This window comes from Tachyglossus aculeatus (genome assembly GCF_015852505.1).
Source record: "Tachyglossus aculeatus isolate mTacAcu1 chromosome 12 unlocalized genomic scaffold, mTacAcu1.pri SUPER_6_unloc_4, whole genome shotgun sequence".
NCBI classification, from domain to species: Eukaryota; Metazoa; Chordata; class Mammalia; order Monotremata; family Tachyglossidae; genus Tachyglossus; species Tachyglossus aculeatus.
This window is the reverse complement of record NW_024044831.1, coordinates 204,601-232,192: the sequence shown is the minus strand read 5'-3', so window position 1 is coordinate 232,192 and position 27,592 is coordinate 204,601. Positions and strand designations below refer to the sequence as shown.

The 27,592-nt window shown below is 43.8% G+C and overlaps 1 protein-coding gene, 1 non-coding gene and 1 pseudogene across 2 annotated transcripts; 2 read left to right on the top strand and 1 right to left on the bottom strand.

The window, feature by feature from the left end:
- Nucleotides 1-881: 881 nt before the first annotated feature.
- LOC119921641 lies at nt 882-11,901 on the top strand (annotated as a pseudogene).
- A 1,400-nt stretch (nt 11,902-13,301) lies between these two features.
- LOC119921640 (olfactory receptor 4C13-like) lies at nt 13,302-14,231 on the top strand. The gene has a single exon (XM_038741736.1). The coding sequence runs from the start codon at nt 13,302-13,304 to the stop codon at nt 14,229-14,231; it is 930 nt and encodes a 309-aa protein (XP_038597664.1).
- Nucleotides 14,232-15,203: 972 nt separating this feature from the next.
- On the bottom strand, nt 15,204-15,341 carry LOC119921722. Its single transcript, XR_005448577.1, has one exon. It is a non-coding gene; the product is annotated as a small nucleolar RNA SNORA7 (small nucleolar RNA).
- Nucleotides 15,342-27,592: the final 12,251 nt, after the last annotated feature.

Genomic DNA, 27,592 nt, shown 5'->3' with positions numbered 1-27,592 from the left:
TCAGAAGAGCATCAGGGGAATACAAAATATTATAGGTTTCTTGTCTGCTAAATATTTGGTTTATCATCTTCTGCCCAGTAGGATTTTAGAAGCTTCTGAGCCATCAGCCTAATGCACTTTTAGGGGGAATATGAATGTGATTATCAGTTGGCATTTATGAGACTGGAATAACAAGAGTTACTGAGCTTCTTGTCTATTGAAAAGGGCATGGAAATCAAACAGAGTGTACTCCAGGGATGACTGAATGGAAAAGGCTCTGAAGATATTGACTGTGTTCCCAACTCCACCACTGACCTTTTAAGGACACCTCTGGGTAAGTTCATTAAATTGTATTTATTGAGTGCTTACTGTGTACCGAGCACTGGACTAAGAACTTGGGAGAATACAAAGTAACAATAAATAGACATTCCCTGCCCACAGTAAGCTTACAGTCTAGATGGGGAGACAGATATTCGTGTAAATAAATAAATTACAGAAATGTACATAAGTGCTGTGGGGCTTGGGGGCAGGGGGATGAATAAAGGAAGCAAGTCAGGATGATGCAGAAGGGAGTAGGAGAAAAGAAAAGGGGGACTTAATCAGGGAAGGTCCCTTAAAGGAGATGTACCTTCAATAAGTCTGAAGAAGGGGAGAGTAATTGTCCTTTGGAATTGAAGAGTTAAGTTGTTAACCTGATCTGCTTCTATTTCCCGCTGTCTGAATTGAGTACAGTAAATACTTTCCCATCCCTCCGTGGGTTTGGAGAAAATTGACAAGATGATAGAGATATGGTACTTTGAGTTCTGTTACTTGATCGTTTCAAAGCAAAACTATTGAGGATCATCATTCTCTATACAGAATCTGCAACTCTTACCTGTTCCCTCATTGCCTATCCTGAATTGATGGGTAATAAAAACAATGTGACAGAATTCATTCTATTTGGACTTACACCAAATCCAAGGATGCAGAAGGTCATCTTTGTTGTCTTTTTAATCATCTACATCATCACCATGGTGGAAAATTTGATCATTGTGATACCCATAACCACCAGTAAGACTCTGGACTCCCCCATGCATTTATTTCTGGCCTATTTGTCATTTATCGATGCCTGCTATTATTCAATCAACACGCCTAAACTGATAGTCGACTCTCTCTGTGAGAAGAAACTTCATCTATTTCAAAGGCTGTATGACTCAGATCTCTGGAGAGCATTTTTTTGGCGGGGCCGAAATTGTTCTCCTCAGAGTGATAGTCTATGACCGTTACGTGGCGATATGTAAGCCGCTGCATTACATGACCATCATGAACCGGTGTGTGTGTGGTGTGGTGTACTGGTGGTGGTAGTCTGGACGGGAGGCCTGGTGCAAGCGACCATCCAGATTCTCTTTATGGTCGATTTACCATTCTGTGGCCCCAACATCATCGATCACTTCCTTTGTGATTTGAACACTTTGCTGAACCTTGCCTGCACAGACACCCACACCTTCGGCCTCTTTGTAGCCACAAACAGTGGGTTGATCTGTCTATTAATCTTGATCATGTTGATGATTTCCTATGTCATGATCCTGCGTTCCCTGAAAACATGCAGTAAAGAAGGTAGGTGCAAAGCACTCTCGACCTGCATCTCCCACATTACCGTCGATGTCCTGTTCTTTGTTCCATGTATATTTATGCATATTCGGCCCATCTCCACCTTCCCCTTCCCTATTGCAGTATTTTACACGATTATAACCCCTATGCTAAATCCCCTCATCTACACCCTGAGAAATGTCCAGATGAAAAATGCCATCAGGAAACTATGGAGCAGAAAAGTGACTTCTGAATATAAATAGGCATCACCCTGTGAAACTGATGATATTTGTCCAAGTGAAGGAAGTGACAAGCGTGGATTTCAGGGAAAATATTTAGGAAAAATGTATAGGGCATTCAGAGTTCAGTGGAGCTCATGTCTTATATGTCTGTTGTATTTCTCAAGAGCTTGTTAGAGTTTATTGCTATTTTGATGGTATCTGTGCCTGTCTACTTGTTTTGTTTTGTCTGTCTCTGCCTTCTAGACTGTGAGCCCATTGTTGGGTAGGAATTGTCTCTATCTGTTGCCGAATCATACTTTCCAAGTGCTTAGTACAGTGCTCTGCACTCGGTAAGTGCTCAATAATTGTGAATGAATGAATGAATATTGCATTCAGTAGGCGCTCAAGAAATACCACTACAGGAACTACTAAAGAGTCTCTTAGCTGTAGAGGTAGTCATCCTCACTTCAGCTTATTTAGCAACCTTTACATGATAAGAGGCTGATTTTGCTCCTGCTACAGCTGCTTTCATTTATCTTTTTATCCTTCTCTCAACCCAAATGAGGAGAAATGAGAGGAGCCTGCTCAATAGTGCAGTCAGACCTGTTCTACTTTAAAGAATAAAATAAAAGTTTCTTTAGCAACAGAGTGTTGTCTTTTTCCTATTGCCTTTTTACTATAGCTCCATTGAATATCACATTGTACCAGATATATCACAGTCATTAACAGTAGAATGGGTGTTTCCTAATTTGATTCCTGTGAAGCAGGAAATAGAAGATAGGAACTACTTGTGAATTTCAAAACAAACCAATGCTAACTCTTTCTCCAATCAACAATTGGGAGAGGGACAGTATTGGGAAGAATCATCTGTGATAGCATTCCACATCCATATCATGATGCTTAGCTATGAAGGCAAAGTGTGCTTTCATTCATTGATTCTGCACAAGAATAAGCAAATCAGAAAACCAAACCAACTTGGAGGACATCAGGATCAAATCGGAGATATTGAGACTGCTTGGCAAACTATTCCAGCCCAAAGAAAGCTGCTTAAATAGGTCAGTGTCCAATGTGAGGGATCAATACCACATATGTCTGCATCTGCTCCTGAAAATGAGAGTTGTTAGGGACCAGTCTGGATCCACTATGAGAAGCAACATGACTCTCTGGAAAGAACACAGGCCTGGGAATCAGAGGACACGGGTTCTTTTCCCAGCTCCTCCACTTATCTGCTGTGTGACCTTGGACAAATCATTTCACTTCTCTGTGCCTCAGTTCCCTCATCTGTAAAATGGGGATTAAGGTTTTAAGCCCAACGAGGGACAGGGAATGTGTCCAACTTGATTATGTTGTATCCACCGCAGCGCTTACTACAGTGCCTGGCACATAGTAAGCACTTAACAAATACCATTTACAAACAAAGAGAGAAAAGGAAAAGACAGAGGTGCTTGTGGTGACAAATTTGTCAGTTTTTACCTTTCTCTCGGGGACACAAGCTATTACCTGATAGAGAATGTACTGGTTCCAAGTGCCATCACAGAAAAAGACCCATGAAGTTATTAAGCATTTGATTAATCAGGCCTAGAAGCACTTCAGACGGACTGTGTGGCTCTATCTGGAGGTGATGAACAAGGCATTGAGGCTTCCCATTATACTTCACAGCCTTGCTCAAAAATAGAGAATGTCTCTCCTGGTGCACAGTCAAATCCTAGATGACAGAGTAGTCTACATAATTGAGAGTCGGGTGAGAATTAATTACCCCAACCAGCACCGTGAAACTCTGGGAAGAACTAATGGCACAGGCTGGTATCATCAGCCAATCGTTTTGCAGACTTGGAATGGCTCAGAAACAGCATGGCCTAGTGGATTGAGCACAGGCCTGGGCGTCAGAGGATCTGGGTTCTAATTTAATTTCTCCTCTGTGGGACCCTGGCCAGGGCACTGCTCTGTGCCTCAGTTACCTCATTGGCCAAATGGGGATTAAGATCGTGAGTTCCTTGTGGGATGTAAACTGTGTCCAACCGGATTAGCGTGTATCTTCCCCAGCACTTAATACAGTGCCTGGCACACAGTCAGAGCTTAGTAAATACCATTAAAAAAAACCAGGAGGAAGCAAGAGTCAGAGTTTTTGCCTCTAATTCCAGGTGAAACCATTCCTCTGGGAAGACAGTTCTGGGTCACTTGCAGGATGGAGGTGCAGCGGAACCCTGAGTCCAGCTAGATGATCCGGGGTGTGGATGGGTTGCTGGGCTGCTATCAAAATGGCCCTCCTCTTTGGAGGAGTCAGCTATTAGAGAAGAGGCTTCCAAACTGTAAGCTTATTGTGGGCAGAGAATGTGTCTGTTTAATGTTACATTGTATTCTCTCAAGCTTTTAGTACAGTGCTCTCCACACAGTACGCACTCAATAAATACCATTGACTATGAAAGTTTTCTCCCTAGGCAGAGAGAGCTCCATCCTCTAATGTGCGTCTGTTGAATTCCTTATAGGTATGGAAGGCCTGGGATCATGAGGCACTCTATCCCTCTATCAAGGCCCTATCCAAGTTAGGAACTGACCAACGCCAGGGTTTTCAAAGTGATGGGTAGTTGTTAGAAAGACCCAGAGCAGGTCAACAAAAATCATGCAATAATTGCTTCAGTTGAGACTGTGACAAGAACAGAAGCACAACACTGGAAATGGGTTTGCAAGACCCGTCTTGGACAATTTTTGGATAATCTGGGTGGCAGAGGCACCTGTATGAAAGTATTGGTCAGCTCTATATCTAGCCCCTCCTTCAGAACACATTAAAGTCTTCCTTCCCTTCTCTTTCTCACACCTCTCATTCCCCCACAAACTAAAGTCATCATCTTAAAATGAATGGTAAATGTTTGGGTTAAGTCAAAAGAGTCTCATCTCCTACCCGCTTTCCCACACTTCCCTCTTTTTCGACAGTTCACCTCTGGAGAAAAGCACATGATGAGGTGCTGAAACAGGAACAGGGACAAGAAGGGGAAGAAAAGACAACAGACATGCTGTTTCAGAGTATAAACTCATTGTGGGCAGGGAACATGGCTTCCACTTCTGTTATATTGTACTTTCCCAAAAGCTTAGTATAGGGTTCTCACACAGCAAGCACTTAATGAATAATTCTGATTGACTGGAGGAAAAGTGAGAGGAGAGGATGGTTGAGGTCTTGGAGCTGGAGGGAAGGGAGGAAAGAGATGGGGGAAGAGAAGAGAACTTAGGTTTGAGCAACCCAAGAAGATAGAGATAGATGGGAGCGGGGTGAAAGTGAAAAAAAAGTTTCTTACCACAACCACCTGGTATTTAATATTGTCACATGTCTGAGAAACATAAACAGAAAATGGTTACCCAAGACCTCCATATTTTTGGCCCGTGGGGTCAGGAAAAACCTGCTGCCCTTTCAAGTATGGAGCGGGTCAGTAAAAGTCCTTAGGCATAGGCCCAAAGGTGGACTCTCAGATACTCAGGCAGAAGGGATTGGACAAGGAAGTTTAAGCCAAGAGTCCATTAAGAGTTTCATCTCAGACAACGCAGAGACAGGGTCGACAGGAGGCCTGAGAGACTTCTCAGGGCTCCCTAACCCAGCCCAGAACGATTGAGGTAACCCTGTAGAGCTGGGGCTGGTTACAAGGTGCCAGAAAAGGCTCTGGAATAAGTCACTGGAATGGGTCAGGGGAGGAGGAAACGTCAGGATATCCTGTTCCAGCAGGTTGTTGGTGACGGTGGGAATCCTAGTTCCATCTCTGTGACAAATGACTTTCAGTGTGGGGAAGGAAAGGGAGAAGAAGAGAGACTCAAAAGAATCCTCTCCCTCCTACCACCAGAAATAGAGCTAGATACTCCATTTCCTAACTCCTCATTTTTAGTTTCCCAGACCCTCCCACAGTTTTCCCTATGACCTGTCTTGGGCATGGACTCTTGCCTCACTAACAGTTTCAAACTTACCTATTGTCCATAGAGTTTATCAGGGGGAGTAGGGAAGCTCTGTGCCCTAGCACAAAGACCGCAGGCCTTGGAGTCAGAGGACCCGGGTTCTAATGCTCACTCTGCCAATTATTTGCTCTGTGACCTTGGGCAAGTCACTTGACTTCTATGTACCTCAGTTTCCTCAACTGTAAAATGGGGATTCATTACCTGCTGTCCCTCCTACTTAGACTGTGAGCCCCATGCGAGACAGAGACTGTGTCTGACCCAATTGGTCTGTACCCACCCCAGAGAACAGAGGGAGAGTGAGTCAGCAATGGGTTGAGTCATACTGGTGGCTTGAGACAGTTGAATCTGAGAAGAGCTAGGCCTTGTAGACTCAGGGAGAACTCTATGAGAAGGCCAGGTGAGAAGATGAAGATTTTATAGGGGATAGCAATTAATGACAATGGAGCCATCCAGATTGAAAATATGAGGGGGGTAGGGGGAGACCGATGACCTTTTACTCCACTTTGGAAGACCGTGAGCTCATTGTAGGTATGAGATAGTTTCCATCAATGTTATTGCATTATATTATGTATTTCACTGTATTGTATTACTAGTACAATGCTCTGTATACAGTAAATGCTCAATAAATATGCACTTATTACGGTGCTTTGCACAAAGTAAGCACATTCAATCGCATTTATTGAGCACTTACTGTGTGCAGAGCACTATAATAAGCCCTTGGGAATACCATTGACTGAAAGGCAGGGAGAACTGTAGCCAACAGCCCAATCCATGCACCCAGAAATTCCCCAGCCCTCTGTATCGCTGTTTCACTCGGGGTATCATAATAATGATAATAATAATAATAATAATAATAATAATAATAATAATAATAATAATAATAATAATAATAATAATATTTTTTAAACCCTTACTAGGTGCCAGGCACTGTACTATGTGCTGGGGGAATATAAGCCAATTGGGTTGGACACAGTCCCTGCCCGACTTGGGGTTCACAGTTTCAATCTCTATTTTACAGATGAAGTAACTGAGGCCCAGAGAAGTGAAGTGACTTGCTCAAGGCCCATAGCAGACAAGTGGCATAGCCAGAATTAGAACCTATGACCTCTTGACTCCCATGTCCATGCTCTATCCACTATGCAACACTGCTTCTCCAAGGTTCAGGGACTATCATGTTCAGGTGCAGGGCCCACAGGGATGGGTGTGCCTTTTGGCACCCCCATATATCTTGTGCACACATCTGGAGAATCTGACTCAGCAACACTGGCCCCAAGGCAGCTCCTAAATTAAAGGAGTTGATTAGGCAGAGACACAGATAATCTCCCAGATAGCCCAGGGTTTAACTGCTTTGGCACATGCTTCAAGAAAAAAAAATTCCTCTGAGAGAAGGAGACTCCTAAGCACTATAATAGAGCTTTAAACTTCTATGGGATACCCTTTAAATGCCTGTCTACAGCTCAAAGAGAAACCTGTGAAGTTATAGACTGGAAGGAGGGATGGAGAGGCATTAATAAAACGGTCTCCTCCTAGTGGTGTTTCGTATTTCCTGCAGCTACAGATTTGCAAAGAGGAAGGTCAGTGAGCTGTCCTCCAGTCATTAGGTTTTCAGCCCTCTGCCTGAGCATATGATCACACGATTTTTATCAACTGAACGTGGTAGGCCAGCTGCCAGCTGAGCTTGAATACACTGAGTAGTTTTACCTAAATGATTTACTTGTTTTGTGGCCACATATCCAACCTGTCTACCCCAAGAGTGCACTGTGTCCTTCATCTGTAAAGCAGCTTTATCGTGTGAAGATCTAAGAGCTGGGCTGGTAAAATCCTGAATTCACCAAAGAGCATCAAGATCCACAACAGCAACTCAAGGTAAGGATTTCTGCCTCATTGGCTTTTACAGTTTATTCCTAAATTTCTTTTTTTATATCATGAGAAGCCATTTAACTAAAAAGAATACTTTTTTACTATTTTCTCTGATATTTTGGCAATGTCTCTGATTCTCAAAAATATGCTTACCAATTTTTTAGCCTCATTGTAAAGGCTTTATAAGTGTGCGGCATCACAAAACAATTGATTGTTCAGAAATAGCCACAAGTTCACCTAAATTTTGTTTATATTGATTTTTTGGTATTTGATAAGCACTCATTTTGCACCATGCACTGTTCTAAGGGCTGGGGTAGATACAAGCTAATCAGGATGGACATCGCCCATGTCCCATATGGAATTCACAATCTTAATCCCCACTTTATAGGTGGGGTAACTGAGGCCCAGAGAAGTTAAGCGACTTGCCCCAGGTCACAACAGCAGAGAAATGGCAGGGCTCAGATTAAATCTCAAGTCCTTTTGACTCCCAGGCCTGTGCTTTATCCACTAAGAAACACTGCTTCTCAATATTACTAAGTAATATTATTATCTAGGAATCCATCCTTGATCAAAAATTTCAAAGAAACCTCGTGGCATCTCCTTGAACTGTGAGAATAATACTTTGGATGGAAATCCTGTAGGTGCTAGATGTACATTGGTGTTCACTGATACACACTTATAAAAAGAGAATGTTTGGAAACCAATATTTGAACACAGGACTGAAGTGATGTAAGGATCAATCCAGTATGCTAAAATGATCCATTAACCAAGAGGTGATGTAGAAAGTTGGGTGAAAGTATATAAGTGAAAACAAAGAGATAGAATTCATTCTACTTGTTGAAATCTCGCACCAACCCAACTCTGATTATGAGAGTGAGTTATGTTAGGCTATCAAGATCTGAAATTCATTTACATCAAAACTTCCCTACTTGAGTTATTTTTCAGTGATGGGCTGGCTGCAGATTAGTTACACAAACTCTCCTCCCCCAAATAGCGTCTCTTTGAAGGCACATCTCCAAAATGCCTTGGCCAACTAAGCCCTCATTTCCTCTTCTTCCACTCCTTTCTGCATCCCTTATGTACTTGGATTTGCACCCTTTATTCACCCTTCCCTCAGCCCCACAGCATTTGATTACATATCCTTAATTTACTTATATAAGCATCTTTCTCTTCCTCTTGACTGTTATGTCAGCATAAGCAGGAAACATAACTACCAATTCTGTTAAATTGCACTCACCCAAGCGCTTAGTACAATGATATGCCCATAGTAAGTGCTCAATAAATATGACTGATTGGTTGATTGATTGTTCAGCAGGATGTCTGGAACATATTCAGAAATGTTTGCTACACCATTTCTGATTCCCATTTCATTTGTGGGCTCAAACCTCACCACTGGTATGAGCACCAGAATCTTTTCCTGTTGGAGACAATACTTTCAGAAAATAAAATCATTTTACCTGTTCTGGTCACTGTCTTCTCGGGTCCCCTATAATAGTAATAATAATAATAGTATTTGTTAAGCACTTACTATGTGCCAAGCACTGCTCTAAGTGCTGGGGTAGATACAAGGTAATCAGGTTGTCCCATGTGGGGCTCACAGTTTTAATCCCCATTTTACAGATGAGGTAACTGAGGCCCAGAGAAGTTAAGTGACTTGCTCAAAGTCACAGCTGATAAGTGGCAGAGCTGGGATTAGAACCTACGATCTCTGACTCCCAAGCCCATGTGCTTTCCACTAACCCACGGTGCTTCTCTAGTAATAGTAATTGGAGGAGGCGAGGAAGAGGGGAGGAGGATAAAGGGGAGAAGAAGGAGTGGTAGTAATATTTACTGAGTACCCACAGAGAGTAAAGGACTGTACTTAGCACCTGGAAAACAGAAAATAAAGATATGGCACTTCTGTACATATCTTTAAATTATATATTATAAATTATGTATTTATACTAATGTCTGTCTCCCCCTCTAGACTGTAAGCTCATTGTGGGCAGGGAAAATGTCTGCCAACTGTTGAATTGTACTCTCCCAAGCGCTTAGTACAATACTCTGTACATCGTAAGCACTCAGTTAATGCCATTGAGGATGGTGGTGATTAAGGGGCCAGTGGGATGTCCAAGTGGAGATGTCTTGGAGGCAAGAGGGATGTGGGATTGCAGGTTAAACGTGATGGGTAGGGCTAAAGAAGTCTATTTGGGAGTTCGTTCATTCATTCACTTGTATTTATTGAGCACCTACTGTATGCAAAGCACTATACTAATCACTTGGGAGAGTACAATATAACAACAGACATATTCCCTGCCCACAGGTAGCTCACAGATTTGAGGGGGAGACGTACATTAATATGAATAAGTATATATAAATAAATATATGATTACAGATATATACATATGTGCTCTGTGGAGTTTTCCATATGGAGGTGGTAGCTGAAACTATGAAAGTGGGTAATCACCAAGAGAGAATGGGCGTAAATGCAGAGGGGACTCATAACAGAGCCTTATGAAACATGCATATCTGAGAGAGGAGAGGTGAAAGAGTCTGACATAGAATACCGGCAACTGGACCGACTCTGGCTAGGGAAGATTTTAAGAATTTCTTGTCTGATGTTTTTTCCTCATGCTGGTGAAATCGATCAGCCTTAGAAAGTAAATTTGTGAACCTGAAGCTAAAGCTAGATTATTGACAATATAAAAATATTTGCTAAGCTTTTAGCTTAATTGGTCTTAAAACTTCAAAAGCTTTGTAAAATATATTGTATTTACATTGTTTTCTCTGTTCTTTCTGAACTTCTCTCCGTGTCTGAATTCTGGTACTTTAAGGCTCTTTGTCTCTGACACCGTCTCTGCCCATCTGAGATTCTGTTTTTGCCTTTCTGAATCCCTCTGTGACTCCATTTATGACTCTCTCTCCCTTTGCTTCCCTGTTTGTGTTTGCTTTCAGTGGCTGTGTGAGGCTTTTGGGAGGTTTCCTGTCACTTCCTTAGAAATCCCCGATTCGCCAACCCTTTCTCTCTGCCCACTGCTGTCATCGTGTAGTGGCTAGAACATGGGCTTGGGAGTCAGAAGGCTCCACCGCTTTTCTGCTGTATGACTTTGGGCAAGCAACTTAGCTTCTCTATGCCTCAGTTACCTCATCTGACCTAATGTTTAGGGACTTTGTAACATTCCTTTCTTTTCCCCGTATAATCATAACTTTCCCTCTAGTGCAACCAATTTTGAATGATTTGTCCACAAATTAGTTCAAATCCTTCTTAAAGCTCCCAACACTCGTGCCTGCACAACTTCCTTTGCTCGCCAGGTGCTCACCAAATGCTGCATGAAGAAGTATTTCCATTGAGTTGTTTTGAACCTAGCACCTTCAAGTTTTAATGGTTCTCCCCACATCCTGGGGTTGGGGGATTTAGTGAACCCCTAGGAGAAGAGCAATGAGAAGCAATGTGACTTAATGGAAAGAGACTGAGAGTCAGGAGATCTGTGTTCTAATTCTGACTTTGTCATTTTTTATGGTATTTACTCTGTGCCAGGCACTGTACTGAGTGCTGGAGTATTTGCAAGCTAATCCGGTTGGACACAGTTCTTGTCCCAACCGAGCCTTACAGTATTAATCCCCATTTTACAGATGAGGTAACTGAGGCACAGAGCAGTGCAGTGACCTGCCCAAGGTCACTCAGCAGACAAGTGGCAGAACTGGGATTAGAACCCAGGTCCTTCTGACTCTAAGGGCCATGTTCTATCCAATAGGTCACATTGCTTCTCATGTCGCTGTTCTCCATTCCCCTTAGACTGTGAGACCCATCTGGAATAGAGACTGTATCCCGTCTAATTATCCTGTATCTACTCCAGGGCTTAGCACCATGTGTGGCACATAACTATTATTATTATTGTTATGATTATTATTATTATTAAGTCATGCAGGTTTCCTATCTGGTTGGTGTTATATTTACAACTCAAGCTAAATCTTTAGGAGTCTTTTTAAAGGTCTGGGAAATATTAGTCATGAGTCCATTTCTGGAGCCATAAATGCATTAATCAACTGGCAGTTAAGAGAACAGACAATTGGGAAGTTTTTATCGATGGAAAGGATGCTGATGTGAAGGCTACTATAAGTTGTCCAGTTGACTGTATTTCACAATTCGTCCAGGAAGACCCTGATTTTGGATGCTTCCTAGCTGCCCCGTCTAGTTGTTGAAGGATACCACCAAGTCCTAGCAGTAACTGCAAGGCTAGAAGCTGGAGTGGGTTATGTTTCAACAGCATTCAGTTCCAAATTGCACGTTTCTGGGAGGAAAGAGACCCAGGAGTTCCCTCCCTACTGCCTTGATTCAGAGAGGAAGGCAGGATAAAAATGAACGGGCTCCCACTCTAAATCCCGTGATTCTGGGAGAGGGTGTCATAAGGCCACACCTTCTTGAACTCACAGTCCCTGAGATTTTGAAAAGAAACTAAGTCCAAGGGCTTGAGCATTGAGCTGGATTTGGGTGAGCTGGATTTAAACCACTTTCAATATTGGCCCACTGGACATTGGCAAAAGAACTCTGAGCAGGGAAAAAAATATCTCAATATTCCTTTGTGAAAACGACTCCTGACTTTTCCACAGTGTTTGGCATATAGTGAGCCCTTAATAAATACCATAATTAACAATCTGGGAACAGTCAAACCATACTTGAGGAAAGCTTATGGAAAATTGAGCTGCAATGGTTGAAGCAAAAACTTCTCACTATTGGTTTCAAAGCTCTCCATCACCTTGCCCCTACTCACCTCACCTCCCTTCTCTCCTTCTACATCCCAGCCCTCACACTGTGTTTCTCTGGTAATAATAATAATGATAATAATAATAATAATAATAGTGATAATAATAATGTTGGTATTCGTGAAGTGCTTACTATGTGCCAAGCACTGTTCTAAGCGCTGGAGGGGACTACAAGGTAATCAAGGTTGTCCCACGTGGGGCTCACAGTCTAAATCCCCATTTTACAGATGAGGAAACTGAGGCACAGAGAAGTGAAGTGACTTGCCCAAAGTCAAACAGTTGACAAGTGGTGGAGCCGGGACTAGAACCCATGACCTCTGACTCCCAAGCCCGGGCTTTTTCCACTGAGCCACGCACTGAGCCTCCATCTCGCCTGTTCCCCTGACAACCCTTGGTCTATGTCGCACCTCTGGCCTGGAACGCCCTCCCTCCTTAAATCCACAAATCACTCTTCCCCCCTTCAAAGCCCTTCTGAAGGCTCACCTCCTCCAAGAGGCCTTCCCAGGCTAAGCCTTCCTTTTCCTCAGCTCCCCCTCCTTCCACATCACCTTGACTTGCTCCCTTTCCCTTTGCCCTTCCCCCCTCTCCGTCCCACAGCACTTATCTATATATGTATGTATATACATCTATAATTCTATTCATTTATATTGATGCCTGTTTACTTCTTTTGATGTGTATATCTCTTTAATTCTATTTATTTATATTGATACCTGTTTACTTGTTTTGATGTCTGTCTCCCCTCTTCTAGACTGTAAGCCAGATGTGGGCAGCGATTGTCTCTCTTTATTGCTGAATTGTACTTTCCAAGCGATTAATACAATGCTCTGCACACAGTAAGCATTCAATAAATTATATTGAATGAATGAGTGAAAGCGTTTTGAGCTTCTTTATAAAGCATCGTTTAATCATCTCAAGACAAACCTAACAAAGATCATCGTTCTCTTCACCAAATCTGCAGCTCTCACTTGTGTACTGATTGCCTACCTCGAGTTGATGGAGAATGGAAACAATGTGACCGAATTCATTCTACTGGGACTCACGCAGGACCCAAGGTTGCAGAGAATTATCTCTGTAGTGTTTTCAATCATCTACATAGTCACCATGGTGGGAAACCTGATCATTGTGGTAACCGTAGTTTCCAGTAAGACTCTGGATTCCTCCATGTATTTCTTTCTGGCTCACTTGTCGTTCATTGATGCTTGCTATTCCTCAGTCAACACACCTAAACTGATTATTGACTCCCTCTCGGATAAGAAAATCATCTACTTCAAAGGCTGTATGACCCAGGTCTTTGGAGAGCATTTTATTGCCGGGGCTGAAATCATTCTCCTCACAGTGATGGCCTATGACCGTTACGTGGCGATATGTAAGCCGTTGCACTACACGACCATCATGAGCAGACATCTCTGCAGCTCACTGGTGGCCATGGCCTGGGCCGGAGGCTTCCTTCACGCCACAATTCAAAATCTCTTCATGACACATTTACCATTCTGTGGCCCCAGTGTCATCGACCACTTTATGTGTGATTTATACCCCTTGCTGAAACTGGTCTGCTCCGATACTCACACCTTGAGCATGCTGGTTACTGCTAACAGTGGTGGCATGGGCGTGTTAATCTTTAGCCTGTTGATGATTTTCTATGCCTTCATCTTGAACTCCCTGAAGACCCACAGTGCCGCGGGTAGACTCAAAGCTCTCTCCACCTGTGCCTCCCACTTCACCGTTGTCATCCTATTCTTTATTCCATGCATCTTTGAATATGTACCGCACACAACTACCTCTTCCATTGACAAGGCTGTTACATTATTTTATACTATAATAACCCCCATGCTAAATCCCTTCATCTACACATTGAGAAATTCAGAGATGATAAATGCCATTAGAAAGTCATTGAGAAAAACAGTGACTTTTGCCCTTAAATAAGTGGCAACTTGGGAAAAGTGTTATTAATATAAATGAGGAAATCAGCTGCAGAATGTTCTTGCCCCCTTTTTTGGAGAGCACACACTGTACTGATCAAGGGAAACTTGGTCGATGATTTTTATCGATTTTACATCAGAGGTCAAATGAACATCATTTCTTTGATAATTTGGAAACGTTCTAGTTTTGATTACTAGTCTAGTCTCTGATTACTTATCGTTCATCTATACCCTTTCCTAATGCAAGCATAGAGAACAAAGGGAAGGTGTCATTAAAGGATGAGGAGGAGCATGGTCTAATGGAAAGAGCATAGGTCTGGAAGTCAGAGGAAGTGGATTCTAATCCCGGCTCTGCCAGTGGCTTGTTGTGTGATCTTGGGCAAATCACTAAAAGTCTCTGTTGCCTCATCTATAAATTGAGGATGAAATATCAGTTCTCCCACCTGTTAGGCTGTGAACTCCATGTGATACAGGGACCATGTCCTAGCTGATTATCTTGTGTCTACTCCGGCACTTACTATAATAGCTGACTTGTAGTAAGCATTAAATAGTAATAGTAACGGACACTGCAAGAACCCCTCTGGCAAAGTATTTATTGAACACCCACTGAGTGCACTCCATTAAATGCCGTTCATTGTACTAAGTGCTTGGGATTGGAAAATGTAAAGAAGCCATGCCTTCCCTGCCTTCTTTAGCATACATTGTAATTCAGTGAGAGATGCTTAGTAATTTGGGGGTGGTTTTACCATTTTGTCTTGTCTTATGCTGTTGAGTCATCTCCAACCCACAGCGACTCCATGGACACCACTCTTCGAGATCGCCCCACTTCCATCTGCAATCGTTCTGGTAACATATCCATAGAGTTTTCTTGGTAAAAACACAGAAGTGGTCTACCATTGCCTTCTTCCTCTCAGTAAACGAGTCTCCACCCTCAACTCTCTCCCATGCCGCTGCTGCCCAACACAGGTGAGTTTTGATTTGTAGCAGATTGCCTTCCACTCGCTAGCCACTGCCCAAGCTAGGAATGGAATCAGTAGGCCTCTGTCTGACTCTCCCTCCCATAGCTGAGATTGGTAGAGTATTGGAAATTCTCCAGATGCGATCCTGAGAGGGTGTTCTACCCAATAGCTGTACAGAATAATGTATTGTAGAACACTCAGAGATACCTCAGTAGTATTTACTGAATGCTTACTGTGTGCAGAACACTGAACTAAGAACCTAGAAAATTACAGTACAACAGAATGGGTATACATGATCCCTGCCCATGAGGACCTTAGAGTCTTTAAGGGGAGACAGACATTACATTTGTAGATGAGGTCAGTGAGGCATAGAGAAGTTAGGTTAAGCCTAAGGTCACAAAGCAGACATATGGCAGAGTCAAGATTAATACTCAGGTTCTCTGATTCTCAGGCTTGAGCTCTTTCTAGAGACCACTTTTCTAGAGAACCACTTGTCAGCAAAATGTTGTGGACTAGCAATTAATTTGAAAATCAAGGTTATTTACCACCCTCTACACAAACAAGAATCTCCAACAGTGACACAGACCTAAACACTGGCCCTCAATTCTTTACATCTTTAAACGATGCAAAAATAGAAAGAGAAGTAGAAAACAGAATCAAGACCATTAAGACTTCCTTTTAGAGAGTGGGAGCCTACATGGTATAAAAATACAAATGAATCTGAAGGTAGATGGAGCAATTATAATGGAGCAAGTATATTACACTAAAGAGAGAAAACGCATGGTCTATTGGAAAAACCATGGGGCTGGGAGTCAGAGGATCTCGGTTCTAATCCCACCCCCGCCCCTTGCCTATTTGACCATAGTCAAAGCACTTAACTTTTCTGTGCCTCAGTTTCCTCAGCTTTAAATAGGGATTCAATGCCTGTTCTCCCAAGTACCTTGATTGTGAACCCCATGTGGGACAGAGACTGTGTCTAATCTGATAAATGTCTATCTATCCCAGTGCTTAGAACAACATTAGACACATAGTACATGCTTAACAAATACCATAACCAACAGATGCCACACTCGACTTGTAGAGAAGTTCCAAAAACCATGCCTATGAAAAATACTTAGTACCCAATGACTAGAGAGGGTCACAAACAACGTGGTCCTGGAAAACAGACAATACATCGGCATCAAAGTATCACACTCTCCCAAGTACTTACTACATTGCTCGTTATGTAAACCCTCGATAAATACCACTGGGTGATTGATTGACCAAAGCGACTCTGGTCTCTTTGTTTGTTTCACTGGGTGAGACGCTGTAGGAAAATGGATGACCCAAGAAACCCAAACAGCTGCTCTTGGGTGAGCTGAAATAGGGTAACCATAAGCAAGGTGAGCAACAGAATCAATCAATTAATCGATCGATCAGAAGCAGAAACGCTTTCAGGATCAAGTGAAACAAAGCCCCAAATGATGTGGCATAGTGTCTATCATCTGGGAGAAAGCAGAAGCTGATGGATCAGCCTGGCATTCAGCAGTTAGAAATAAAGTCCTCGTTTTCCAAAATCATTTCTACCAATTCTATTATGTTGTATGTTCCCAGCAGCGTGACTTAATAGAAAGAGCACAGACTTGGGAGTCAGAGGATGTGGGTTCTAATCCTGGCTCTGCCACTTGTCTGCTGTGTGATCTTGAGTAAACCACTTAACTTTTCTGTGCCTCAGTTACCTCATCTGTAAAATGGGGATTAAGACAGTGAGCCGCACGTGGGACAACCTGTATCTATCCGAGCGCTTAGAAGAGTGTTTGGCACATAGTAAATGCTTAACAAATACCACAATTACTAGTATTATTTAAGTGCTTATTTCAGTGCTTTGCACATACTAAGTGCTCAATACACGGCATTGATTCACTGGTTAAAACTGGGGATGACAAATGCAATAGTGTAGCGAAGGGCCAGGGAGTCAGAGGAACTGTGTTCTAATCCCAGCTCTGCTACTTGACTGCTGTGTGACCTTGGGCAAGTCACTTGACTCCTCCGTGCCTCAGTTACCTCTCCTGCAAAATGGGGATTAAAGCTGTGGGTCCCATGTAGAACATGGACTATGTCCAACCTGACCATCTTGTATCTACCTCAGTGCTTAGAAAAGTGTCTGACTCATAGTAAGCACTTAACAAATATCCAAAAAGGGGGAAGGGAGCATCATTATATGACCACAGTGTGGAAGGAATTGTTGGTCACACTTATGTAGCCCAGTAAATATCTCAATAGTCACATCCTTAAACCCAAAAGACAAGTAGATATAAATTCCTTGTGTGTTCATCCATTCTGCAACGTATCCTTAAGCTTCTTGCTTTGTTGTCTTTACATCCTATCTCTACTAAATGTCCCCTTCTTCACCCATTTCACCTCCAAATTAATTGGAAATGTAGCTATGACTTGCTTCCAGAAAGAAAACTCCGGTGGTGATGGGTCCTATTGCAAAACATCGTATTAATTTCCTAAGGCCAAATGGAGCTCTCTCCTAAATGTTTATCTTTTTTATTATTTTGACCCTTTTTCTGCTAAATCTATACCCAGGAATGTAATCCTAGGCAAGCAGTGATACATAGGAAATTTAAATCCAATTCAATTTTTTGAATGCAACGTTACAAGAATGATGATGGCTTACTAAAATAGTTTTAATTCTAGCTTCTATACTTTCCATAATCCTAATCAGCATTTCTCATTTAGAAAATTGGAATTTGAATAACTAAAGCATATATTTCCCTTATATTAAAAGAGATCAATTGTCAATTTTAACCAAGGTCTCATTATTTCCTGATCCAGTCAATGTTGATATTTTTGATACATTTCACAAATAATGATAATAATAATAATGATAATGGTATTTGTTAAGTGCTTACTATATGCCAGGCTCTGTACTGAGTGCTGGGGTAGATACAAGCAAACCAGGTTGGACGCAGCCCCTGTCCCATATAGGACTCACAGTCTCAATCCCCATTATACAGATGAAGTAACTGAGGCACAGAGAAGTCAATTGAATTGACCAAGGTCACACTGATTGAATGATTGAATGAATGAATTTAGTATGATTGAATGAATGAATTTAGTTTTATTCAGTTTTGCGTCTATATTATCAATTTTAATCAGTGTTGTTCAGTAATTCTATTTTGGAGACATGGAGTTTTCCTCAGAAACATAAAGCATTTAGTAACTGAGGCACAGAGAAGTCAATTGAATTGCCCAAGGTCACACTGCAAACAAATAGTGGAGCTGGGATTAGAACCCATGACCTTCTGACTCCCGGGCCGTTGCTCTATCCACTACGCCAGGCTGCTAGAATATATCATATGTACATTTAACTGAAAATTTAACAGTTGTAATTGTGGAGTGATGTTACAGTTTCAGACAATTATTATTACTGGTTTTTGACCAATTGTAAATAAGAGGATCTCTGTTTTCATTTGAGCTTAGTCACTTTCTCAACTTTAGGTTGTTTTGTATTGTACTTTCCCAAGTGTTTAGTACATTGCTCTGCAAATAGTAAGTGCTCAATAAATACCTTTGATTGATTTAGGTTCTTTGCTCCTGATACATTTTTGCTCCACCTTATTACATGGATATTGTTGTACTAGTCTTCCCTTTCAGGAATCCATTAATATTTTGGTTTCTCTCTTGGTATACTGTAGTGGCAATGCTCTTTGGCTCAATACCTTTTGACTCTTGTGGCATTTATCCTCTTTGAAAGGTCTTAAATGTCTTGTTTCTTGTGCTAGATAAGAAATGTACTTGCCAGAAAGGCCAAACATTTCATCATTACCTGTTACTCTTACTTCTCTTTTGTGAAATTTGCTCACCTGTATTCTATTTTGATCAATTTTAACATCATCACTCAACATATTGAAATTCCCTTTGAAGTAAATTGCATTGGTAAATTGGAGGCCTTCCCAGACTGAGCCCCCTCCTTCCTCTCCCCCTCCTCCCCCCTCCATCCCCCCACGCCTTACCTCCTTCCCCTCCCCACGGCACCTGTATATATGTATATATGTGTGTATGTATTTATTACTCTATTTTATTTGTACATATTTATTCCATTTATTTTATTTTGTTAATATGGTTTTTTTTGTTGTCTGTCTCACCTTTCTAGACTGTGAGCCCGCTGTTGGGTAGGGACAGTCTCTATATGTTGCCAACCTGTACTTCCCAAGCGCTTAGTATAGTGCTCTGCACACAGAACGTGCTCAATAAGTATGATTGAATGAATGAATTTAGTTTTATTCAGTTTTGCGTCTATATTATCAATTTTAATCAGTGTTGTTCAGTAATCCTATTTTGGAGACATGGAGTTTTCCTCAGAAACGTAAAGCATTTAGATCAATATGAAAAACAGTCTTTTGACATTGTCCTTAAGTAATCCTGCCAAATGACTCATTTTTCAATAAATACCCAACTATTACATCAACATATTAAATAACTCTCTCTGCAAAGGGAGCCGAGTTATTTCAAAACATCTCTTGACAAGCAATCTTTGAAGAACAGACAGAGCTAGTCATTTGGGGGTTTTATCACTCATTGCAGAATATGCTTTATATGAATGTCTGTTTCTCCGGTGACAAGAAGGAAGGTTCTGGTTGTTTTCATGAATTGGCCATTCTCTATGACAGGTACAGATCTTCTGAGGCTCAGACTTGGAACATCTAGCTGAAGGTTGAATTTCAATTATGAATGCCAAGAGTGCCACAGCTAGTGCCCAAAAGGAATATGACTGAATGACTGCCCTCCAGAACAATGACCGTTGTCTTCTTGACCATAATTTTTAGGAGAAAATTCACAGGAATATCTTCATTCCATAATAGTTCTACTTGATTCTACTGTTTTCCCCTCTAGAACATATACTTGTCGTGACCAGGAAATGTGTCTACCATTCTGTTGTATACTACTCTTCTAAGTTTTTGGACAGGGTTCTGCACACAGTAAGTGCTCAATAAATAGATTTATTGATTCGTTGCCTTATTTCTTTTCATATTTGTTCTCTAGGGACATTAGAGATATAGGAGTCATTTCGTTCAGGTGTCAACAAGGAAACGGAGGGGAAAAATGGAATTATTTTTCCATGGTATTTGCTAAGAAATTACTATGTGTCAAGCACTGTTCTAAGTGCTGATATAGATACAAATCAATCAGGCCGGTTCCTGTCTCACTTGAGGCCCTGTAGGGAGATGCTCCCCAAGTCAGCTTGGGTCGCTGACCAGAGGGCGGCTCTGGGTTCTTTAGACTGGGTGACAAGCCAAAGACCAGACACCAAGCCAGAGTGATAAGTTCTGCCTCTTTATTGGGTGTACTCATATAGCTGTAGTGCAGCAAGCAAGAGAAGGAAGGGGTCCAAGTCCTAATCAGCAAGGCAGGCTCTGCAGGGCTCAGACTAAACACAACTAAAAATAGCAGCAATGCCTCATATACGAAGACCCCTCATACCGGTTAGCCCTCCCCATATTTCCAGGATGTTTATCTGTTTGGGACAGTTCCTGTTCTGCAACCTTGTTGTGTAGTAGTTCTGTGTACTTGCTGTGGGTTGCTCAGGCGAAGGTAGGGGGTGAATTCACAGATAGGGCACTCTTCCTTCCCACACTCCACCTCTTCACCCCCTCCTTATGCCTAGAGCAATCTGGAGCCGGGGACCACGATAGTTTTGGTGGAGGGCTTGCGCAATTAAAAACATACTAGCACCAAAGCTGTGCGGAGCACGAGGCACCCTAGCACGATCCACTGGGACCAATGTCCCGGTCCTACACTCCCGCACCCCCACAGCCATGAGACCCACCCACAGTCTATCACCACCTTTTGGTTCAGTGTTGGTATCTGCAGTATCTGCATCAAGCACTGTGCTAAATACTAGTGTGGATACAAGATAATAATAATAATAATAATACTGGTATTTTGTAAGTGCTTAATGTGTGCCAAGGCACGGTATTAAGCGCTGACCAGGTCCTACATGTGCCTCACAGTCTAAGTAGGAGGGAGAACAGGCAGTGAATCCCCATTTTGCAGATGAGGGACCTGAAGCACAGGAAGTTGAGTGACTTGCCCAAGGTCACACAGCAGTCAAGTGGCCGAGATGGGATTAGAACTCAGGTCCTCTGTCTCCCAGGCCAGTGGTCTTTCCTCTAGGCCAGGATGCTTCTCTCCCTTATTCTCACCCAATTACTTAGTCCAGCTCTCTGCACACAGTAAACAATGAATATCATTGATTGATTGCTAAAAAGGGGATAGTCTGGTCTACCATCAGCAGGCCTTGCTTCTGTAGGTATAAATTCCTTGTGAGCAGGCATCACATCTACCAACTCTTGTATTGTACTTTCTCAAATCGCTTAATACAGTGCTCCACATCAAGTAAGCGCTCAATAAACCTTTTTGATTAACTGATGATCCTCAGTTTCTGATCCATTCACACTCTTTGGCCCATTCCCTCCCCCCACTCATTAACCCCTATTTTGAGATAGTGGGTAGGACACATAGCCAGATGATCTTCCTTTGGGAGAAAATGCACCTCGTTAGAGTTCCAGAAGCATCAGAAAAGTCCAAAAGGGGCATTCACTTGGGAGCTTGGTACTGAGTTTAAGTGGTGAGAGTCAGGTAGGAGTTGAACACTGATGAGTTCACCCCAGTTTTCTATCATTCTTTTTTGTATGTTTTTCCTCTCTTTGCATTTAGAGGACTTTGATTTGTCAACTCAAACCTTCCCTCAGTGGGAGAGAATATGCAGAGAAATCGAAGAATTCAACAATGCTCAGCAGTTGTCCCTCTGGGAAACTGGGTGCAATTTTGCAAATAGCATGATTGATCCTTAATATGCTAACAGCCTTAACTGCTCTTTTTTAGACTTCTCCAACCCATTGCACCCTCTGCAAGTCCCACCAGGACTTGGTGAACAGCAGAAGACTCTAATTGAAATTATCCTGAAGTAAGATGTCTTAGTGGAAAGAGCACGGGCTTGGGAATCAGAAGATGTGGGTTCTAACACCGTCTCCACCACTTGCCTGCTGTTTGACCTTGAGTAAGTCACTTAACTTCTCCGTGCCTCAGTTACATCATCTGTAAAATGGGGATTAAGACTGTGAGCCCCATGTGGGACAAACTGATTATCTTGTATCTACCCCAGTGTTTAGAACAGTGCTTGGCCCATAGTAAGTGTTCAACAAATACCATAAAAAGGCATGAACATCCGCTCTGTGCACCATCTTGGGCATTTTTATTATATTATCCTCTGGGCAAAGATACCCTTGATTGTAGCCAGGCACAAATGGTCTAATAGAACGCTAGGACAAAGACACTATGAATAATGCTACTGTTTGGCGGGCTTTGGGTAGGGTTTTTTGTTTGTTTGTTTGTTCTTTTGGGAAATTGGAGTAGGTAGTAGTGTTCATCCAGGATACAGACCCCAAACTCTAGCAGCAGGTGGGTTGAGAAGCAGCATGGCATATTGGATAGAGCACGGGCCTGGGAGTCAGCAGGTAGTGGGTTCTAATCCCAGCTCTGTCACTCGTCTGATGTGTGACCTTGGGCAAGTCACTTCACTTCTCTGTGCCTCAGTTTCATCATCTGTAAAATGGGGATTAAGACTGTGAGCCCCACGTGGGACAGAGAGTGCATCCAACCCAATTTTCTTGTATCCACCCCAGTGCTTAGTATAGTGCCTGGCACACAGTAAGCACTTAAAAAAATACCAGAATTATTATTGTTATTATTCCCTGTAGAAAGCTAAAAACACACACTATACACTGCTGTAAGAAGATGGACAAGAAGCACCTAAAATCTGGAGAGGTTTCTAAATAACGAAAGGGAATACACAATTAAAGTTTCTGACCTCGAACACCCATGGCCACATTTCTCCTGATCAATTTTATCTTACAGAGTTAGCTGCTTCTCTCATTTCAGTTTCATTTTGGACCATTTATCTTGTGTCTTGACCCTTGTCTTCTCCATAGTTTCCTCATGGAGTGACATGCTCTTCAGCATCGTCCCTCTCCTGACCACAAGGACCAATGTCCTTCCCTGGCTGGCCACGGAAGCTGGGAAAGTGGATCCATGGGTTGCGGCAGAGGATAGAGCCCATCCCCTGGCCAGGGGTGATGGGAGGTGGAGCCCTCAAGGTGTGCGGACAAAAGGTAGGGAAGGTGACTGGTGGACTACAAAGGTCGTAAGATAGAGCACAGAGGCGGGAGCTGGGAGCAGCTGTAGAGTTCGTCGCACCTGTTTGGATAGGGCCGAACAACAGTACCTTAGTACCCAGCATCCTCCCACTAAGCTCACCGCCAGGAGCAAACGTAGCAGCAACTCGTGAATAGCGTGCTCCCGACAGTTTAGAGTCCATGGAACCAGTCCCAAACTCCTCTAGTGGTGTGGACTCCAAGTGAGCAGCATGGTACATTGCCAGAGATCATCGTGTCCAACTGTCCAGAATCACCGGAATGAAGGGGCGAGGGGCACAAGTCATGTTGAAATAGGTGGTCCGATAGAAACAGATTCCCTTCCCTAATTCTGTCACATCATGGCTAAGACTGAACAAACTCCCTGGGAAGCAGTTCAGTGATGATTCCTTTGGTAGACCTGTTCGGAAGTCAGGCAATCCTGACCACAAAATTATGAGGTACGGAAGTATCCAGGAGCATCATACAGCCAGATACAACTGATAAAGTTTGAAATAATAGGAACAGGAATAGGAATAACGAGAGAAATTTTCCCCATCCAGCCTCGGGTACATTACCCGCTTAAGTTTCTGTTCAGTACTGGGGAGTTTCCTCCACTCTTCTAACTCCTTAGCCGCCTGCTGCATTTTTACCTCAGACGCTGTCTGCAATAGGAGGCATTTCATGTCACGTTCCTTTAGTTTCACCTCTAGGGCTTCCCTTTCCTGCCGCCTCCGTTGTCGGCCCCACGAGGTGGGTTGCAGCGCCGTTGCTTTGAGATCGAGGAGGGAGGTCTTTCCTTCCCTTTTCCTGATTTTGGTAGCCTTCTGCCAACCACAAAACTCCCTCACCACATAGGCCGTATCCTCCCAGTGGCCCTCCACCCAGAGGCTGTGCCACCGCAGGGTTTTCCATCCCTGATCCACAAGGAATTCAAACAGCCTTCTTGGTTCTCTGTCGCCTATCACCGATACCTTCCCATCACCATTTATGTCACCCGTCTCCCGGGGACGGGTTCGTTCGGGAATCGCGAGGCGAGAGAGAGAGAGAGATGCCGGGGACGGAAAGCCTGAGTTTTATATAAAATTTGTTACGCGAGGTGAATTGAATTTTGTAATTGTTTAGGTATAGTGAATTGAACTTCCCTTTCGGGAGGAATGTGATGAATTAGTAATATTAGAACTTCCCTAATGGGAGGAATACACTTGTATGTTACACGCACGTGGTGAGGCAACTAGCTCTCGCCACACAGGAAGAATCCACTTATATGTTACCCACAAGTGGTGAGGCGGCTAGCTATTGCCCACGTGTGCTCTTCCTACGCGAAAGAAGTCCACTTACACGTTACCCGCACGTGGTGAGGCGGCTGGCCCTCGCCACCTTCACTCCCACTTGGGGAGGAATTCACTTATGCTTTCCCCGTCCATAGTGGAGCACCTGGCTCCCACCCAGCAACGTTCGGTGATGATGATGATGGCATTTGTTAAGCGCTTACTATGTGCAAAGCACTGTTCTAAGCGCTGGGGGAGGTTACAAGGTGATCAAATTGTCCCACAGGGGGCTCACAGTTTTAATCCCCATTTCACAGATGAGGTAACTGAGGCACAGAGAAGTGAAGTGACTTGCCCAAAGTTACACAGCTGACAGTTGGCAGAGCCTGGATTTGAACCCATGATCTCTGACTCCAAAGCCCATGCTCTTTCCACTGAGCCACGCTGCTTCTCTGCACTCACCCGTCCTCCGGCCCTTTCCTCGGTGGGTTGGTCCTGGTTGCAGAGCGGGCATCTTGGGTTCTGGGCAGAGAAAGGCACGTTGGGCCGCTGCTGCATTTGCTGCTGCTACATGTCTTGGTCTTCTGCCCAGAAGGTAGGAGGCGAAGGGTATTTATTACCTGTGACTTAGGCCATCCCACCTTCCGTCCTCTGCTTGCTCAATCTCCGCCCCTTTCATCCCCCATACCTTATTTTGTCGGCACTGAGGTGAGGGACACCTATCTTTCCGCCCCCCACCCCCACCCCGCCACCTCCGGCCAGAGAAGTTATGTCACAGGTAGCATTTTGACCTTGGGATAGCCGGTGCCCAGGGTCACCTTGGCACAGGGCCCTAGTACAAATGGTCCCTGGCCCAAGGAACAGACAGTGTAAACAGGAGGAGGGACAAAAAATATAAGTGACTTGTCCAAGCTCACCCAGGAGACAAGAGGATCCCAGGTCCTTCTGATTCCCAGGCCTGGGTTTTAGCCACTAGACCACACTGCTTCCCAGTAGAAGCAGTAGTATTGATTAAGCACTTACTGGGTGCCAAGCACCGGGAGGCGGGGTGACCCAGTGGATAGAGCACGGACCTGGAGCAGACAGGCGGCTGGGTGACATTGAACAAAAACTCCTCACTCTCGGATTCAAGGCTCTCCGTCGCCTCACCCCCTCCTGCCTCCTCTCCCTTCTCTCCTTCTACAGCCCAGCCCGTACCCTCAGCTCCTCTGCCGCTAACCTCCTCACTGTGCCTCGTTCTCATCTGTCCCGCCATCGACCCCCCGGCCCAAGTCATTCCCCTGGCCCGGAATATCCTCCCTCCACACATCCTCCAAACTAGCTCTCTTCCTCCCTTCAAAGCCCTACTGAGAGATCTCCTCCTCCAGGAGACCTTCCCAAACTGAGCCCCCCTTTTCCTCTCCTCCTCCCCCTCCATCACCACCCCCGTTTCTGCCCTACCTCCTTCCCCTCCCCACAACACTTGTATATATTTGTACAGATTTATTACTCTATTTATTTTACTTATACATAGTAACCGCTCTATTCATTTGATTAATGATGTGCATATATCTATAATTCTATTTATTCTGATGGTTTTGACACCTGTCTACATGTTTTGTTTTGTTGCCTGTCTCCCCCTTCTAGTCTGTGAGCCCGTTGTTGGGTAGGGACCGTCTCTTTATGTTGCCGACTTGTACTTCCCAAGCGCTTAGTACAGTGCTCTGTACACAGTAAGTGCTAAATAAATATAATTGAATGAAATATTTCCCAGTAAGAGGACGTCATACTGGATGACGAAGTACAAGAGGACTGAAGCATTCGTTTAGGGACGATGCAATACTACAGAGTTGCCACAAGAGGGCAGCTGCCCGGATTCATCAGGGGACGTCCAGCCGACTCCTCTGGATTCCCAGAGGCCCGCCGCCATCGAAACAACCTCTCATCCCCCTCGAGAAGCAGCGAACCGAGTTGGACAGGGTGAAGGGCTGGGATTTGGCAGACCTGGTGATGCTGTCCCAAACACCAGAGTCACGTGGGGGAGTAAAGAATTACTCAGAGGATCGTTTTCCCAAGCAAGCTTTTATTATCCCGTCCAATTTCCCTCCCAGAGTGAATTTAGGTCTTTTGGGTGTAATGCACGCAGCGGACTCTGCTCCTTAGGGGAGGCGAGAGCCCTGAGCACTCAGCGGGAGTTGCTTATAAACTGTATCCGGGATTGTGGCATTGACGGATTGGCTCTATCCTTCTAGCGTCATGTTGCTGGGCAGATTGTAGAGAGGGGAAGGGGTGCTTGTCGGTTTCAATTCCTCCCCTCAGTTCCTGCCAGCTCAGGCCTCTGGAATGTACTGCCGGCAGCTCTAAATTTTTGTCACGTTGGCTGCTCCTGTCCCCCCTTTAACCACAGCGCACCCTTATTCTTAAGGGGGATGGGGCGGGGAACTGGATACCGACTGCTTCCTGCTGGGAGGGGGCAGCGTGTCATATATTAAGGGTGCTGTGGTTTCGGGTGAATGAAGGCTGTTCAGGCGGCATCCAGAGGATGGAGGGGCAGGAGCGCGTAGCCTGCCTGTAGTGGAAGGATGTGAGCTGCTGCTCTCTCACAGCATCTAGAAACAATATGGTACAAACAGAGTAGAATGCATAGAAGCAACAGGGCAAGGAGTAGAAGGCTCAGGAATCCCTTAGTGAGGGTGCCCAGCCAGCTAGAACATGAGGAAAAGTCCAGCCACAACCACCAGGGAGAGTCCTCGGCAGGTTCTGCTGGGTAGAAGGCCTCAAAGGCTAGTTCCCGGAGCCGTTTTACATCCGTGAGGACCTGCCCTTTATGGTCGGAATAGAAGCAACAAGATTGATTAATTGTGGCGCAAACCCCTCCCTCGGATGCTAAGAGCAATTCCAGGGCCTTGCGGTTCTGTAAGGTCATCTGGAGGAGGGAGGACACCTCGTCTTGCAGGTCCTTTAGTGCTGAGGCAG